The 18,682-nt window shown below is 56.5% G+C and overlaps 1 protein-coding gene across 7 annotated transcripts in view; it reads left to right on the top strand.

The window, feature by feature from the left end:
- RAP1GAP2 (RAP1 GTPase activating protein 2) overlaps positions 1-18,682 on the top strand; it is a 217,900-nt gene that overhangs the window by 90,601 nt on the left and 108,617 nt on the right. For all 7 annotated transcript variants that reach the window (XR_016223931.1, XM_051824520.3, XM_051824524.3 and 4 more), the window contains one exon: positions 15,700-15,784. Coding sequence is in view for 6 of the 7 variants with exons in the window: in XM_051824520.3 (XP_051680480.1) it covers positions 15,700-15,784 (85 nt within the window). In the remaining variant the exon portion in view is untranslated. The remainder of the gene's footprint in view (positions 1-15,699; positions 15,785-18,682) is intronic.

Genomic DNA, 18,682 nt, shown 5'->3' on the forward strand with positions numbered 1-18,682 from the left:
AACGCCTGCCCCAGAGTTGTTGCATGCAAGGCGTGGTTCCTGCCCTGATGAGCTGTGTGCCCTTTAGCAACTCCTTCAGCCTTTCCCAAGCCTCAGCTGACGCATCTGCATGTACGACGAGCACACCTCTCCTCATCCCAGCCACCGTCACAGAACCACGCCTGGCGGAAGAGGTGGGCATAGACGAGCTCAGATGTCATGCAGTCAGCCCTCAGTACCTGTGGGCTCCGCGTCCACGGATCCAACCAGCCAGAGACTGGAAATGCTAAAAAAAAGATCCAGTCTGCACTGAACATGTGGACCATGTTTTTCCTTTTCTTTTTGGCCTTCTTGTTATCCCCCACCAATGCAGTGTAGCAGCTGTTCATAGCATTTCTGTTGTATTAGGCAGTGTAAGTTGTCCAGAGGTGACTCAGAATACACAGGAGGATGTCACAGGGCATGTGTAAGTGCCGTTTCATAGAAGGGGTCTGTGCTTTCCAATATTTTACTATCTGTGGATACTGGGGTGGGAGACGGGCGATTGTACAGATGTGGAGTCTGTGTAGACGGGCGTTTACCAAGGGCTGAGGGAGTTGGAGGCTGCCCTGGCCTGGAGGCCCCGTGGAGATGTCCTGGGCCCTTGTCCTGAGAGCTGTTACAGCCTGGCATGCAAATGTGAGGGTTCGGCCAGAAGTTCATGGAAATAGGATTAAAAGATGAGAAAGCGTGGATCCATGCGTCTCGTTGGCACGGGACACATTTTCTGTGAACTTGCCAAGACCTCTCCTAGACACTTTTCTTGGAGTGCTTTTCTGGAAGGCACTCATCACGCTTGCTCACGGGGCTCTGACTCAACCGAGGCCCCAAGCCATCCGTGCGTTCTGCAGTCACCGAGTGTCCACGGGAGCCGGGCGACGAGCAGGGGAGGGGGTTGGACCAGTGGGCTTGGAGCACCTAGGAAGCCGGCACAGGTGAGGCGCAGGTGCCCCCGCCAGTCCTGAAGCTGTGGCCCGGCTCCTCCCGTGGAAGGAGGCCCTGTGTCCTCCCTCCCGGCTGCTGCTCCTGTGTTCAGTGCAGAGGCTCAGTGGTGCCTCTTTAGTTGGATGGCTTTCTGGCTGGCCTGGGAGTAGCCTCTTCCTGTCACCGTTTGGTCTAGCAAATTAGGACAGGGAGTGGATCTGGGAGGGAAAGACAGAGGTCTCCCCCCTCCCCCTTCTCTCTCTCTCTCAGTGGTTCCAGCTGCCAGCCGAGGCCAGCTTCGTGGCCCCTGGGGAGACAAAGGCCGTGTCTGTGGACAGACACTCCTGGTGTTACTGACGGTGATGCATCATCTTGTCACTTTAGTGGCCAGGGCAGCTGGAAATGACTGAGTGGGAAGGCCAGCCGCCAGCCTTTTCTCAGCCCTGACTCCCTGTGGCAGGTGCAGGGGCTGCTCCCCAGGGCCCAGAGCTGCGGACTGATACATTGCAGCAGAAGAGCAGCGGGCAGATGTGGAAGGGCCCTCCCCACACCTGGTCCACTTCATCAGTTGCCTCTGGATTCTCTGATGTGTTTCCCTCGTGAGTGCATATTAATCTGTACAACAAAAACTTAGGTATCAGACTCATAGGTTCTTGAGGTGGTGTTGTGGCACAGTGGGTTAAGCTGGCACCTGCGATACCCAGCGAGTACTGGTTCAAGTCCCGGCTACTCCACTTCCAATCCAGCTCCCTGCTAGTATGCCTGGGAAAGCAGCAGAGGATGGACTTCCCTGCCACCCTTGTGGGAGACCCGGATGGAGTTCCAGGCTCCTGGCTTCAGCCAGGCTCAGCCCTGGCCATTGCGGCCGTTTGGCCCGTGGCATAATGGGTTAAGCTGCTGCCTGTAGTTCTGGCTTCTCATATGGGCACCAGTTTCAATTCCGGCTGTTCCACTTCCAATTAAGCTCCCTGCTAATGTGCCTGGAAAAGCAGCGGAAGATGGCCCAAGTCCTTGGGCCCCTGTACCCACGAGCAGACCTGGATAAGCTCCTGGCTCCTGGCTTCAGACTGGCCAAGCCCCAGCTATTGTGGCCATCTGGGGAGTGAACCAGTGATGAAGATCTCTCTCTTTCTCCCCCACCGCCACAACTGCCTTTAAAATAAATAAATATTAAAGAAACAGGTAGGGCTTGGCATTTGCCTGGCAGCTGAACACTGGCTGGGATGCCTGTGTCTGTCGAGGGCCGGGATTGGATCCCTGGCTCCTGCTTCTCGCGTCCTGGGGGTGCAGCCTCGGGAGGCAGCAGTGATGACTCACGTGGTCAGGTCCCAGATGCTCTCATGGGAGACCTGGATCGTGTTCCTGGCTCCTGGCTGTGCCCCACTGGCTACTGTGGGCATTTGAGAAGTGAATGAGTGGATAGGAGCGCTCTCTTTGTCTCTCCCTCTCGAATAAATAAATGAAAAACCAAAATTAAGAAGTGGAGTGTTGGAGCAGAGTGGAGTGACGGCTTAGCTGGGAGGCTGTCCGCTCCGTGAAAGGGTGGTTCCCCGGCGCCTTTGACTGTCGGGTGGTTTCTCAGCATGGATGACTTAGCACACCCTGTTCTGGGCACTGCTTGGTGGGGCTCCATCTCTCGTTGGGTTTACCAGGAATCCAGCTGGGATGTGGGCTCCTCAGTAAGCAGTGTATGCTCCCAGTGGCACCATTTTTTGGTTCAATTCAATAGCCAATGTTTGCTTGCCGTGCCTGTGTAAATCTTGTTTATTGTTGAGTCATGGAGCCTGCTATCATTATGTTCCCCTTCTTGTATAATTTTTCATTTTTCCTAGAGTTAATGATTAACTCTTGTTCCCAGGTTTCCAGTATAACACGGTTTTCTATGTACTCATCTTTATTTTTCTTCTTCACTGTTTTTATTTATTCTGCCATACTGCCTTTTAATTGTCTCCCGGCTCCACCAGAGACTTTGCCTCTTTGGATATCTTATCAATTGTATTCTTTCCACCATTCACTTCCAGAACCTTCTATCAGCTAATGGACTTTTGCCTTTTTTTTTTTTTTTTTTTGACAGGTACAGCTAGACAGTGAGAGAGAGAGACAGAGAGAAAGGTCTTCCTTTTTCTGTTGGTTCACCCCCCCCCCCCCCAGGTAGCCGCTATGGCCGGTGCGTTGCGCCGATCCGAAGCCAGGAGCCAGGTGCTTCTCCTGGTCTCCCATGGGGTGCAGGGCCCAAGCACCTGGGCCATCCTCCACTGTACTCCTGGGCCACAGCAGAGAGCTGGCCTGGAAGAGGGGCAACCGGGACAGAATCCGGAGCCCCGACCGGGACTAGAACCCAGCGTGCCGGCGCCGCAGGCGGAGGATTAGCCTAGTGAGCCGTGGCACCAGCCCGGACAGTTGCTTTTTTAACAGTAGCCTTTCAAGAAAGGGTGCAAAGGAATACATTTCTTTGAGATTCTGCATATTTCTGAGTGCCTCTTTGCACTACTCTCAAACCTTGTTGATAGTCTGCCTGGGTGTGAGACTTGAGGTTGAAGGGATCTGGAAGGTGCTTTCCTCGTGATGTAATGGATTCTGGTGTTTCTGTTGGGTTCCATAGCGGGCAGTCACACTCCTTTGCATGTGGCGTGTATTTCTGTTTTCCCTCCAGAGTCATTCAGGATTTGTCACTCACCGAGGTGTTCCGGGCTGGAGCTGGTGTCCTTCATCAGGCTGGGTGGTCGGCGGACCTGATGACCCCTGACCTTTGGTTCTGGGAACTGCTCTGGTGCTGTTTCTGTGGTAATTTGCTCCTGTGATGTGAAACAAGCACCGTTTTATCGTGTTCCGGGGCTCCCTGGGTAAGGAATCCAGCACAAGGTGGCTTGTCTCTGCTTTCACCATGTCTGGGACCTCATCCTGGCCAGCCCAGTTGGCTGGAGATGGCTGGGATGTTCAGCGGGGGCCGTGTGTCTGGGGCGGTGGCTCTGGCTTGGTTCCCAGGTTTGTCCCCTGTGGCATCTGCTGGGGCTGAAATGTCCCAGGTGGTTTCTTTATGCGCGTAGACTGGGGCGTGTGGGACGTCTGGGGGCTGCCCGGGCGCCTCTCTCCATGCAGCTTCTGTTTGTGGCCAGCCACAGCGTGGTGATCTTGGACGTTTTGCATGCTGCCTTGCTTGCCCTAGAGCGAATAATCCTAGAGTTGGAGGTGGAAGCTGTAAGGGTTCCTGTGAGTCAGCCTTGGAAGTTAAGAAATGTGGCTTCTCTCTCCTGTTGGTCAAGAGAAAGGGACCGCAGAAGGGCTCACTGGGAGGTCAGCGTTGGGCCTGGTAGGGCCACCCCGATTCCCTGCTCTGTAGCTTTCTTCCTGGAGGCTGTGTTGGTCAGACGTGGGCTTCTCTGGTGTTTTACTGCTTTCCTCTTCCACTTCCCATGTTTCTATTCTTTGGGAACCTTCTGCATCTTAGTCTTCCAGTCGCATTTCTAACTTCTATTTCTTTCTTGAACCCTGATCATTCCATTTTTACAGCATTCTCTCTTTGTGGCATGGATCCACAAAACTCCCTGTGGATATTAATTGATGGTGATGTTCAAAGTTTCCGCCAGGTCCTTGCATTGTCTGTTTATGTTGGTTTATTTTGGGGTTTCTGTCTTGCCTCGGAGGCCTCCTCCAATGTCTGGTCATCCTTAGGACATGTCCTCTCTCTGTCTGGGAGCTCTCTGCTGGCTGCCTTGGGCCTTGGGGCTTCCTTGCAGGCAGTGTTTCGTAGTAAGGTGCCCTTTGTAGTGGAATAACCCAGATGTTGTCTGTTTTCAGGATTGTCCAGTTTCTCATGCGGCGGGGGCTGGTGGAGAAGCAATGGGGTGGTCCAAGGGCTCAGTGTCTCAAGTATCAACTCTCACCCTCTCCGGTTTCTGGTCCCAAACCTCAGATTCCATCTGAAGCTTCTTGGGGCTCTGTAGGGGGAAGTAGTCACTGTTCAGCCACCTCCTCCTGGGTGTTCCCAGAGGCTGTGGCTTCCATCACTCCGCCTGGTTACCATGCTTCCTGCCCGGTGCGTCTTCCAAGTGCCCAGGACTTCCTGTGGGCGGAGTTTCCCTCTCTCTCATTCCACTTGTCCTGGTAGTTCCCACTGTGTGTCCACCTTTTATTTTAAGGGGATTTGGAACAGGTGAAATAAATGCATGTGGCCAGTCTGGCTTGTTTGTCGTGCAAGTCTTGAAAGGCTTACTTGCGTCTCTGCCTCCTAAGGCAGGCGAGAGAACACACTTAGCCCTCTCTGAAAACGAAGCTTTATTGTGATACATGTCACACATCCAAGCTGAACGGATCACACGACGAGCGGCCACGTCCTTGCTCTCTGGGGTAGGAAATGGGGCAAATGCTGGTGTCCTGCATCTTTGCGACTCCCAGGTTTGGCAGGTTTGGCCCCGAAGCTGTCCGTGACCTTGTGAGCTGGCTGCCTTTGCTCCGATCGTGATGTAACGCCATCAGCTGAGGCCAGGTCGTGCCTGAGCGCGTGAGGGAAGCTGCGTGCTCAGCAGTTTGCAGATGCTGCGGTGTGGGGCTGGGGAAAATGGAGCCTTGCAGGGCCTTCAAAAAAGTCCGTGGAGAGTGGAATTTAAAAATGAGTTTATTTTGATGCAAGAAAAACAATTGAAGTTCATGCATGGGAGGGGTGTTCCAAAAGTTTGTGGAAAATGCACGCTATGAGGAACTCTTCATGGCCTGCCGGGCCACTTGCCCACCTCCTGGTCCTTGGTGCTCACCCTTCCCACAGCCCCCCCTCCTCGCCTGCCCCCTGGGGGTCTGTTCCGTGTTGTTTTCTGGGCCCGGGAGACCTCTTCTCCCCGCGGTGGTCTCGCCCCCACCCCTGTTCTCCTTCGTCGGTCACTCTGCCCAGGTCTTAGTCCTTTCCCGCCCCGCCCCGTCCAGCACATACCCCTCTGCCTCTTGCCACCCTGGTCCTCCTCTGCGGTCTGCACCGTGGCCGAAGCATCAATCACCTGGTGTTTTGGAGCCCGAGCATTGCAGCAGGTTTAGCTCTCTTCCTCCTTTGTTGTCCAACCCTCTCATGTTTGCCTCCATAAAGTGTCTTAGGAATCTACCTTTTCGTTTCACGGCCATGGCCGTGAGCTTGGGGGTGGGGTGGGGTCTCCTCCTGTTCCCTTCCTCCCTCTGCGGTGCTCCCTCTAACTCTCTGCAGCCACTGGGGTCCTCCAGGACCTTGCCTGGAGTTCAGACAGCTGAGTGCCTGTCCCTCATCATTCCCATCCTCAGACCCCCTCCCCCCCCCAGCACAGTTTCAGCCCCCGTGTTAGTTACTTAGCGTTTTCCTTAACTGGCTCGTTTTTTAAACCTTCAGTGGACTTGTTCCGGCAGCCACCGATATGTCACTCCCCTCAACGGACAGTCAGAGTGGCCTGCCACAAATAGGAGGACACTTAAGAGAGGGGGTGACTACCACCACGAGGGCCATCCCAGCAGGGATGCGGGCAGCCCACCTGGCAGGCAAGGCCACAGGAAACCTCCCCTGGAATTGGCCTCTTTGCTCCCGTAGAGGCCAGCTAGTGCAGTGTTTAAGACTGGACCGCCTGGGTCCAGCCTTGCTCCGCTACTTCCCAGCCACATGACCTGGGCCAACTCACTTAAGCTCTCTGAGCCTCGGTTTCCCCTATCTGGAAAATGGGGATGAAGAAGAGTTCCTCCCAAGCGTTGTGGTGAGCATGACTGTGGCTCACTCCGCACGGCACTGGGGACCGAGACGCCCTGGAGGGCTGCGTGCCGGCGTCTGCCTTTCCTTTCTGAGCCTGCTCCCTGCCAGGGACGTCCTGTCTGCAGTAGCGGCCCCCAGGACCCCTGCCTAGGCCTGTTTGCTCGCCTCTGTGCCTCTGCGAGGCGCCTTTCCCGTCCTGCCTCTCTCCCAGGCCCGTGCTGTAGCTTTCTCTGTGGGCGGGGAGCAGCTGCCACCTCCTCTGGGATACCTTCGCGGCTCACCCTCTGTTCCTTGCAACCTGCTGGGCTTTATTCCGTTAACCCAGCGCCCATGGTAGACATATGGCAAATGGGTCTTTCACGGGGCTATGCCTTGCCTTCAGGATGGGTTTGCATTTCCCCTTGCGGCTGCCTGGATCCAAAGGCACCAGCCATGCTAAGACACAGCCGCCCTTGGGCTCCAAGAACTCGGGCTTAAAGGCTGTTCTGCTGTTGCCTCCCATTGTGCGGGGGGCACAGGGGCCGGGTGGAGCCGGCTGCTCGCCGCCGTGGGCAGAGCGAAGGGGTCGGAGGCAGAGATCTCAGGGTGAGGGCCGAGTCTTGCACTCTCAGACTCACACGGAACCCCTGGGGTCTCCACTTGCTCAGAGGTCAACTGTAGAGCCTCAGCCAGCTCTGTTTGTTCAGTGAAGATTTATCTTCCCAGGGATGATGTCTTGCCCTGTGTGGGTAGGTTGAGATACAGTGTGGGAGGGGGCCCAGCTGTCCCCCTCCAGGGCTGGCTGAGGGCCCTGTCCCGTCCTGCTCTTCTTGGCTCCCGTCCTTCCTCCTAGCCCTGGCTCCACTTAGGGGTCCAGGGCCCGCCTGAAAAGGACAATGCCATCCTCACCCTACACAGCCACAGAGAAGCCAGAGGGTCCTCAAAGCTGCAGCCACAGTCTCACCCAGGCCTCTCCTTGGTCCCCATGTGCAGCTGCCCCTGGCTGTTGAAGGCATGGCCTGTGAAGTGTCCACATGTGGTATACCTGGTCTGCCTGGCATACCTCCTGTGTATCCCTGAGCCTCTCACTCGGCCAGCCCAGCCTCTGCCGTCAGTCTCCTTAATTTAAGGGGCCCTAGCAGGCCCTTGGGCCCCTCCGCTTCCTCCCTCTCACACAGGGCCCTGGTACTCAGGCGCTGCTCCACAAATGCATGCCCCTAAACCAGGTGTGCTTTCTGACAAGTTCTTCCCGGAGCCATGGCCACCCACGTCCAGCACACCTGGCTTGAGGGCATTTGGGGACGGTGCCCCTTCTTTGGAGAGGACACTGGGGCTGGCTGTGGGATTTGGGTGGCTCTCCGGATGCTCAGGCCGCAGTGTCCTTGTCTGTGTTGGCTGGGGGAGGGGGTCTCACGATTTCTCCCAGGAGCACTGGGGTTGCTGGGGAGGGGGGGCTGCCGTTGCCTGTTTGCTGTGCAGTTTTGAGTCTCCAAAGGTCGGGAGTTGTGCTTTGAAGGCTGAGATCCTCTTCGGATGTGCGCTGGGATGGGGTGGGAGCGATACCTGCTGCTGCCCAGGGGCTTCCTTGGGGGCACTGGGACCCCCTCACTCCCGGGTCCTGTCCCTGGCCCCCTGCAGTTCTGCTGAACTTGTGCCCTTTGTCCCCTTTCTTCTTGGCCCCAGCACAGGCTATGCCTTCACTTCCATGTCTGTCCCTTTGGGGCATGGAGTTAAGGCATGGACACTTACCTGGGACCTGGTAGCCCCCATATGGTCACAGGTGCTCGTGTCCTGGCCTCCAGGCTTAGAGTCCAAGGACATGGAGCTCCCAGGCACCCCAGCCCCTGTCCACCTCTGTCCTTGGACTGGTTTTCCGCCTTGGCCCCTCCTCTGCCATGCCCATGTCTTCCAGTGGACCCCACAGAAGCCTTGGCAGCAGCAGTAACCACCCTGCCACACACTGGCCATTTGTGTTGTGTTTTGCTAGGTACCCAGCACAGCTATATTCAAAACACCCAGTGAGGGAGGCAGGATTTCTGCACCATTTCACAGATGAGAATGCTGAGGTGCAGAGAGGTGAGGTAGCCTGACCTCACAGCTGGAGTTCAAATCCAGACCTGCTGGACCCCAAAGGCAGTGCTCTTAAGCCTCTGCCCACCCTGCCTGTCTGCCTCCCTCAGGGCCAGGGCTTGGCCCTCTGCTCCTGCTTGTCCTACCAGCTTGATGAAACATTAAAAAAAATTTTTTTGGCCTTTCATTAACTTCATTGACGGACATTTCACTTAGTACCAAAGGTGGCAGTAGTTGGTTAGGTTCCCTCTGCTAGAATTCACACTGAGGTATTGGGAATACTGAAATGTCCCAGCTTTTTGGGGACGCTGACAAGTTATCCAGACATTGGGGATGAGGTGCACCGTGTGCCTGGACCCTCTTGAATATTGTTTCTGCTGGCTGAGGAGTGAGGGTCCCCGGATCGTGCGGCTGGGCCTTGGTCTGCAGAGGCCATGGACCCCGAGCCTCCACCCAGGCCGGTCCCTGCTGCCCCTGCCCTGGCCCAGCTTTCCCTGTGACCACGCACTTCTCTGCCCCAGTGAGAGCTAGAGCTGTGTGAGACGCTGGTGGCACTGGGGAGCTGAGCCCCACGTTGAGGCCTGGCCTGTCCTGTCTGCAGGGGGGAGATGCTAAGATTTTGAGGGTCCGGCTCTTGAGGGCTAGAGCTCGCTGTCCGGTCGATCTCCACTTCATCTTTCCCCTCGTTGTGTCTGTCTGTGATGGTTTCTCTCAAAGCTCTTTATTTCATGAAAGCCCATTGTTTACGGTCTTGTTGGTTGTGTGCGACATGGACAGTTAGAACTCTTGAAATCTCTCCCGGGGAATGAGGGTGTCACGAGTGCTTGAGTGCTGGGAGAGGGGTGAAAGGGTGACGTCAGCAGGTGGGAGGAGGAGGAGGACCCCGGGGCTGCACTGTAGCGTCCACCGCTGTTGCCAGCAAGGACAGGAAGCAGCGGGAATGACAGAAATGGAGCCCAGCCAGCCCTCTTGTTCCTTTTTTGGAAATTGAGACATAATTCACGCACCACAGAAGTCATGAAGGTGTGTTACTCAGTAGGTTTTACTCCATCCACAAGGTGTGAATCTGAACCCCAAGTCCAGCTCAAGGACACCACTGAGACCTCAGAGAGAAACCCTGTGTCTCTTAGCAGCTGCTCCTCATAGCCCCTGGCAACCACTGATCCGCTTTCTGCCTCTGGATTTGCCTGTCCGGGGCAGTTCAGAGGAACAGAATCATGTAAGATGTGGCCTTTTGTGACTCGTGCCTTCCACTCGGTGTCATGTTTTCAGGGTGCAGTCAGTGTTGTCAGGGCTATCCACACTTCCTTCCTTTTCATGACTGTATAAGGTTCCATGGCATGGACCGACTGCATTTTGTTCATCCATTCATTGGCTGGTGGTCACTTGGGTTGCTGCCACCTTTTGACTCCTGTGAGTCATGTTGCTCTTTCCTTTTGGTTTGGTTTTGGGTTGGACACTCTTCAAAGCACCCAGCTGTCTGGATTCCTCCAGCTCAGCTCTTTGGAAAGCAAGAGAGAGTGGAGCTGAGTTGGAGAGCTGGTGGTGGGAGGGCAGGGAGGGGGAGTCTGAAGATTTGGGAGAACTCTGCCGGAGGCGGCATCACCCCCGGCCCCTGGGCCATCTGTTGTGACGTGAGTATTTTTCTTGCTGTTGATTATTAACCAGTGGTTAAGATCCTGAGAGTGGATCCCCAGGGCCAGAACCGGTGCTTATTTGAGATGCTGGAAATGTTTTCCAAGACACAAACAGCCTTGGACCCTTGCTTCTTTGACCCCACTTGGAGAACAGATACCACTTTATGAATTATACTCATCAGCACAGCAGGAAGAATGGCCTTCATCTGTCCAGGACTTCAGGTTTTGTTTCATTAAGTCCTCAGAACATTTTTATTTTTATTTGACAGGTAGAGTTACAGACAGAGAGACAGAGAGAAAGGTCTTCCTTCTGTTGGTTCACCCCCCAAATGGCCGCCACAGCTGGCGCACCACGCTGATCTGAAGCCAGGAGCCAGGTACTTCTCCTGGTCTCCCATGCGGGTGCAGGGCCCAAGCACTTGGGCCATCCTCCACTGCCCTCCTGGGCCACAGCAGAGAGCTGGCCTGGAAGAGGGGCAACCTGGACAGAACCGGTACCCCGACCGGGACTAGAACCCAGTGTGCCGGTGCCACAGGCGGAGGATTAGCCTAGTGAGCCGTGGCGCCGGCCTCCTCAGAACATTCTTACCCCCACATTTGCAGATGAAGGAATGGTGACACAGAGGTGAGGTGACCTACCCCAGGTGACACAGCAAAGCAGCAGTGCAACCAAACCGGAGCCCAGGAATCTTTTGATTCTTTGTGCAGGGCACCCTCCCTAGGCTGGAGTGACCTGGGGCAGAGCCATGTGAGGGTGCAGGTGTGGTCACGGGGGTCTGCCCCAGGGCACTGTCCAGCCCCATACGGGTGAATGTTTCCGCTACAGGTTCCTTGACCATTTCCTCCTGAGATTGCATTTGGCTGAAGCCAGCTAGGACCCTTCCAGGCCTTCCTGAGCTCTCCCATCTACCCCAGAATCTCCATGTTTCTAGAGAACAGTGAACCCACGTTGTTGACCCTCAGTGTCACGGAGCCCCGGGGCAACAGACATGCTGAGCACGCAGCCCCTTGGGACTTCCCTGGATGGAGGCAGCTCTCCTGACTGCCCATCTCACCCCACTCTCAGCCGTGTAGACTCCTGCAACCCCCTCGGTTTCCTCTCCAGCCTCCTTTTCTATCAGTCCCAAGCTTCCCCCATCACCAGCCTCTCTTCTCACAGGTCCCTGTGGGTTGTTGCGTGGGCCTGGAACCCTCTGTCCCTGGAACCACGTGTGACTGCTGGGCTGGTTATGGGCAGTGTTCGGTCTCAGGGTCAGGACGTGGGTGAGCTCCCTGTGGGTCACAAGAACACTGTCACTTCTGCACTGGCTCAACCTCCTGCTTGTGATAAATGAGAGTGGACTCAAGGTTGCCCTTGATGTAATCTCCCTGCTTTTACCTACTCAGGTATGCAATGTTTGCCTGAGCAGGAGCGGGAGAGAGAAGGTTGGAGCTGTGCTGCGCGCCGTGCTCTTTCTCTATCTTATCTTTGCACCAGCTGGTGGCTGGGCTGGCCTGCCTGTCCTTGGGAGGGTGGCTCACTTGGAAATCTCGCAGTGGGGAGGGCTGGGCGGGTTGAGGCCGAGCACAGCTGAGGCGAGCAGGGCCAGAGAGCTGAAGTGGGGATTCACCCTCCGCCTCCCTCCCCCTTTTAAAGCAGATTGGTCATTTCCAAATTTCTTTTTGTGATGTTTTAATTTTTTTTAAAAATTTTGACGTTTTATTTTTATTTTTTGAAAGCCAGAGTTACAGAGGCAGAGGCAGGCGTGGGAGGGGTCTTCCATCCACTGTTTCACTCCCCAAATGGCTGCAATGGCCGGAGCCATGCTGATCTGAAGCCAGGAGCCAGTAGCTTCTTCTGGGTCTCCCATGCGGGTGTAGGGGCCCAAGTACTTGAGCCATCTTCCACTGCTGTCCCAGGCCAGCAGACAGTGGCATCGGAAGTGGAGCAGCCGGGACTCAAACGTGTGCCCATATGGGATGCCAGCACTGCAGGCGGCCAGCACTACACCACAGCCCTGGCGCTGGTGCCCTCCCCCACCTTTTAAAAAGATCTTTATTTGATATAGAGTTATAGACAGAGGGAGAAAGAAACAGTTCTTCCATCAACTGGTTTTCTCCCTGAATGGCCCCAACAGCCGGGGCTGGGCCAGGCCAAAGCCAGGAGTCAGGAGCTTCTCCTGGGTCTCCCATGTGGGAGCAGGGGCCCAGGCACTTGGGCCATATTCTGCTCTGTGGAAGAATTCTTCCTGCCTGTAACCTAGGGTGGTGTCGGCCCGCCTCATCATCTTTAGCCGGCAGCTGCCTCGCTGGCGGTCTTCCGTCGGCGCCCTCGTCTGGCATGCCCTGTGCGCCCACATCCTTATATATCGTTCTCCATTCACATGCATCTGCACGTGGCATTCCCTGTGCGCATGTGTCGGCATGCGTCAGCACGTGGTGTTCTCCCCGCGTCATCATCTGGCATTGTCTGCACCTGCGTGGTCACATGGCGTTCTCTGCACGCCTGCGCCGTCTGGGAATCTCCACGCGCCTGCGCCGTCACGTGGTGGTCTCACACCTGCATTTTCACGTGCCAGTCTCCACGGGCGTGCGGCGCCACGTGGCGTTTTCTGCGCCTGCGTCGGCACTGGCCTTCTCTGCGCCTGCGTCGTCTCGTAGCGTTCTCCCTGTGCCTGCATTGTCACGTGGCGTTCCCCGTGTGTTTCCGCGCGTGGCCTCCTTCCTTTCTGATAGGGACACTGGCCCTGTTGAACTAACGGCCCGCCGTGTGACCTCATCTTGCCCCTTGATTAATCTGCAAAGCCCTATTTGCAGATAAGTTCACATGCCCAGGACCACGGGTTGGGATGTCAGCATAGATTTTGGAGGACACAGTTCAACCCTCAGGCAGCTAGCGCTTGCATGGGAGGGAGGGCTGTAGTGCAGGGCGTCTGCCCCGTCTGTGTGCCAAGGCAGGGTGGGTTCCAGTTTGTGATCAAGGGCGCCTGTCTACCTGAGTTCCCTTTGGAGGGCACCAGCTGCACCTCCTGCGCTCCCTACATCCCCTCTGGAGTCACCTGGGAGGGAACGCCTCCTACCGGAAGCTGCCCTAAACACCCCCCACTTCCTAGGGGACTAGTCTCAGGGTCATAGCTGGCATGTGCAGGGGAGGGTGCTCAGCCCAGGGGGGCTGGAGTCCGGGGCCCTTTGCCCAGGACTCAAGGTCCTTTTACAATGATAACATCTGCTCTGGTCCCACGGCTCGGCCCTCTTGAGTCCTAGGGGGAGAACCAGTCGGCATGGCTGAGTTAAATACTTGCCAGCGTTGCCCTCTAGGGTTTGTGTTTTGTGTTCCCTGGGTGCCAGAGCTGCTGTTGGGCAGTCGGGGGGCATAGCCACAGCCCACACTCTGCACAGCCTACAGACTGGGGCCGGGGCTTGCCTGCCCTCCCCACTCCCAGCCCTCCAGGGAAGCAGCCTTCTTCCTCCCTGAGGGGACCCCAGGGTGGTGCTGCCTGTTCTTGATCAGCATTCTTCCTTTTCTTGTCCTCCTCCTGGCTCTCGGGGGCCAGGCCCATGGAGAAAGAGCTGTGGATGCGTGGTGGTGGGGGAGCCCAGTGGCAGGAGAGGGAGCCTGTGCGGGATCTGACTCAGCCCCAGCCTACAGGGACCATCCCAGGCAATAACGGGAAGGGGAGGCAGGTGGCTGTGGCCATGATGTGAATGGAGCTGGTGTATCTGGCACCTGCCTGTGTGCCAAGTCTTGGTCCTGCCTGTTTTTTTTTTTTTTTTTTTTTTTTTTTTTTGACAGGCAGAGTGGACAGTGAGAGAGAGAGAGAGACAGAGAGAAACGTCTTCCTTTTTGCCGTTGGTTCAACCTCCAATGGCCGCTGCGGCCGGCGCACCGCGCTGATCCGATGGCAGGAGCCAGGAGCCAGGTGCTCCTCCTGGTCTCCCATGGGGTGCAGGGCCCAAGCACCTGGGCCATCCTCCACTGCACTCCCTGGCCACAGCAGAGAGCTGGCCTGGAAGAGGGGCAACCGGGACAGAATCCGGAGCCCCGACCGGGACTAGAACCTGGTGTGCCGGCACCACAAGGTGGAGGATTAGCCTATTGAGCCACGACGCCTCCTGCCTGTTCTTGTGCCAGTTTTAGTCTGGATCGGGAGGGAAGGGACACTGCTTGCAGCCATCCTAGGTCCAGGAAGAAGGCGGCAGGTGAGAGAACCTTGCTGATGTCAGGGCTACCGGGCTGTGTGGACCCAGGGCCCTGGCTGATGCTTGCCAGCCTGCTCGTTTGGCTGCCTTGGGAGGGGGTGGCCGGCAGCAGGGGCTGGCTCTCAGGAGCTGTCCTTAGATGGAGCGTGGAGCAGGTCCTGTACCCTGAGGGGACCAGGAAGAGATGGCGTCTGGGCCCCAGGGTGTGCTTCTCTCTGCGAAGCTGGAGGGAGTGTGGGCTTCTGTTGTGGAGAACGTTTGGGGGTGAAGCTGTTGCCCCCACTGGCAGGGCACAGCATGCTTGCTTCTTTCTCGAGGGCAGTGGGATCCTTGGGCGGTCTCAGTGGGCCCCTGGTGTTGGGCTGAGTCTCTTGGCTGCTTCAGGGTGCACCGTGGGAGGAGGAAACACTTTTGAAGTGGGGGCCCCTGCTGGTCCTAATCCCGCTGCCCTTGCCTTTCTTTTCCCTGCTGTGGTAGTAGCCAGGGCCAGCCAGGACCCTAAAGCCCCTTGGCCAGGGATTCCCCAGGTTCTGTCCGGCTGACCCTGCTGTGTAACCATGTCGCTCCAAATGCGTCTCCCGCCCCAAACCGTCTGCCTGGTGAACGGCCTGCAGACAAGTGTCCCCTGGCCACCAGCAAGGGCCAGATGGGAAGTGGGGAGTGCAAGAGCGCAGCCCTGTTGCCAAGGAGACGCCCTTCTGTGTGGCCGCCTCTCCAGCCTGCGCGGTGGACTGAAATAAGTTTTACCTGCGGCCTACAGCTCTGACCTTCCAAGGTCAGCCCTCTGGCTGGGCCCTCTGTGTGCAGAGGGAACAGAGGGGCCTGAGTCCCACAGGCTGGACCCCTCGCCCTTCCTGAGCCCTCCTCAGCCCCTTCAGATCTCAGCATGGGCCGGGTCTCCTGCAGAGTCTGATGCCGTGCAGGTCCTTGGGCGCCATCCCGCGCAGGCCTGGTGTGCACCTGAGCAGTTGCGTTTCTCAGAAGTGCGGGGGCGAGGCTGGTGGCCCAGGGACTGCGCGTGGAGCAGCTGTGCTTTGAGTGTCAGTCGTACATCAGGTGAGGAAGACGCTCCCAGCTCTATAGTCTTCCGCGTCATCAGTTAGTAGCGTCGCTGAGCCCAGTCAGCCCTCGAGCAGGGAGGGGAAGCGCAGGCAGACCCCTGCTCACCTCCCCTGTGTCCTGCTCTCTTCACAGGAAACAGGAGCTGGCCAACAGCTCGGATGTGACCCTCCCAGACCGACCGCTGTCACCTCCTCTCACAGCACCTCCCACCATGAAGGTAAGAGGCTGGGGGGGCGTCCGGGCGCAGGGAGGGGAGCCCCGAGGGGAAGGAATCCGGGCCTCGCTGTTGCTTTGGCTGCGGGCCCAGCTGCTTCCATCCCCGTGGAGCCCACACAGGGTCCCGAGGCCTCTGGAGGCGGTGTGAGTGAAGCTGGTTGGCGTGGGATGGGGTGTGACTGAGACACTGAGGGCGCCTGTGTCCAGGGGCGGCGAGGAAGCAGACTGGGGCTGCAGAGGGGTTGGCAGAGGCCTGGTGGAGCCTGGGCCCTGGGAGTGAGGGGCCCGAGCAGGAGGAAGTGAGGGGACAGGAGGCAGCCGGGTGGGGCCTTACCACCCTCCACCCTCCTGGGACTTGTGTGGCCTTGATGCCTCTGGCTGGCCCTCTGTGGAGGGTCCTGAAACCCCAGTCCTTGGGAGGGACTTGCCCTGGAGGGGACCGCTTCCCAGGGCTCCAGCCCCAGGGGAGAGGTGCACAGGGGCCAGCGCCTCTCCTCCTCCGCCTCTCAGTGCCTCCGCCTCCTCCCCAGCAGCCTGGCAGCCCCCCTCCCCCCCTCACACTCGGTCAGGTGTGGACTTGCTCAGAAGTCACCTGGCTCCTGAGTCATCTGAGGGGACATCTAGGCCAGCATCTGCCTCCTTCCTGGGGCTCTGCTCTGAGGTGACTCATGGGGACATAATTAAACATCTCTTCCTTGCTGTTCCATATCACACCCCCTTTTCCCCTGACCTAATCTGTTGCAAGGTGACACCCACGAAGGAAGCAGGCAAAAACCACCCATCTGGAGTGGGTTTCGGCCTAACAGTTAAGGTGCTGGGTGAAGGCCTGCGTTCTGTATCAGCCTGGTTTCCCTACCTGGCCCTGGCTCCTAACTGCAGCTTCCTGCTAAAGCAGAACCTGGGGGGCAGCAGGTGATGCTGGCTCAACTAACTGGGTCCCTGGTCTCCTGTGGGAGACCTGGATTGCACTGGTTCCTGGCTCTGTTCCTGACCCAGCAGCAGTGGCTGTTGCAAGCATTTTTTTGGGTGGGGGATGACCCAGTGGATGGGAACTCTCTTTGTCTCTCAAAAAAAAACAAACAAAAAAACCCTAAAAGGTCCCCTAAATTGTCCATCTTTTGGTTATCCTCCCATACCGGATGCCTGCCACACGCAGAGCCACATGGTATCCGCCGAGGAGGCATCCGAGGAACGGCAGCCAGAGCCTGCCCTGGTAGGGTTAGGAGCCCAGCTGTGAGTGGGAGGCAAGACAGGGCGCAGGGCTGGCTGGGACCTCTCTGCTCTCCTCCTGGTGGGGAACCCAAGGGGCACCGAAAGCTATGTCCGCTTCACCAGCCTGGTCCCAGGGCTGGTGTCTGAGCCGGGTGCTGGGGGCATGGGTTGTTGTTGCAAGGAATGCTGGGGGCCAGGTCGCCATTGCGTTTCAGTTCCTGGGGTGCTCGTCTCCATGCTCACGAGTGGTGGGGTTTGCAGGGTGCCTGAAAGCCTCCCCCGAGGAGACACTGAGTTCTCCTGCCAAGCTTTACTTGCTTGCTCATTGAACTCATCCAATGCACAGTATTTATTTGAGCGTTGTATTAAGACTCTTGGTTGCAAGTGACAGAAATGTAACCCACTTTCACTTAGACATGAAAGGGAATTTTTTACTTTGTAATGGCAAATATAGACACCAGGCATGTCTGCATCTGTGAAATCTGTCTATTTCCCTCTCTCTTCTCTGTTGATCTCATTTTTTAAGTTCTAGGCCAGGCAGAGTGGTGACAGCAGCTCCTACCTGCTGAGTAACTGCAGTGGAAAGACATATATTGTTTTTCCACCTAGTAGTTCTAACAGACATCCGGAGAGGAAGCTCATTGGCCTGGCTTACGTCACATGGCTATCCCTGAATCAATCAGAGAGAAAGCACATGATTGGTCAGACCTGGGTCTCAGGACCTCCCACCTAAACGTAAATCAGTAAGAACTGATAGTGGGAGAGGGGTGGCTGGTTAAGGGAAAATTGAGACACTACTATGAGAAGAAGTGGATGCAAGACTGGCAAGACCAGCCCTGCAAGTACTGATGATGCACAGGCCCAGTGCCGGGTGCAGAGGGCTCGGTTGTAGAAAAGATTTACAAACCCTGAGCTCTTGAACTTGTAGTCTGGCTAGGGAGCTAAAAGTTCAAGAATAACATGAGGGGCACAGAGGGTTAAGCCTCCACCTGCAGTGCCGGCATCCCATATGGGTGCCAGTTTGGGTCCTGGCTGCTCTACTTCTGATCCAGCTCCTTGCTGATACGCCTGGAAAGGCAGCAGAGGTTGGCCCAAGTGCTTGGGCCCCTGCACCCATGTTGGAGACCTGGATGAAGCTCCTGGCTCCTGGCTTTGGCCTGGCCCAGCCCTGGCTATTGTGGTCATTTGGGGGGTGAACCAGTAGATGGAGGATTGATATCTCTCTCTTTTTATTATCACGAATGAGGCAGGGAGGGGGACAGGCATTTGGCTTAGGGTTAAGATGCTTGCACCCCATGTTGGAGTACCTGTATTTGATACCTTCCTCCGACTCCTGACTCCAGCCTCCTGCTAATGCAGACCCTGGGAGGCAGCAGTGATGGCTCAAGGGATGGGTTCCTGTGACCCATGTGGGAGACCTGGGTTGTGTTCCCAGCCTCCAGCTTTGGCCCCTGGTCTAGTTCTGGCAGTTGCAGTCATTTGGGAAGTGAATTGGAAAGTGAACCATCACATGGGAACTCTCTCTGCCTCTTGTTCTTTCTCTCTCTCTTTGCCTTTCCCATTAAAAAAAAAAAAAAGAAAGAAAGAAAGAAAAGAAAAGAAAAGAGAAGAGAAAAAAAGAAACCATTAACCACAGTTTGGTATGGTCAGTGTTCCAAGGAGAAGCACAGTGGAGCTCAGAGAAAAT

Source organism: Oryctolagus cuniculus, chromosome 17, assembly GCF_051225735.1.
Source record: "Oryctolagus cuniculus isolate XC-2025 breed Fujian yellow rabbit chromosome 17, ASM5122573v1, whole genome shotgun sequence".
Lineage (NCBI taxonomy): Eukaryota > Metazoa > Chordata > Mammalia > Lagomorpha > Leporidae > Oryctolagus > Oryctolagus cuniculus.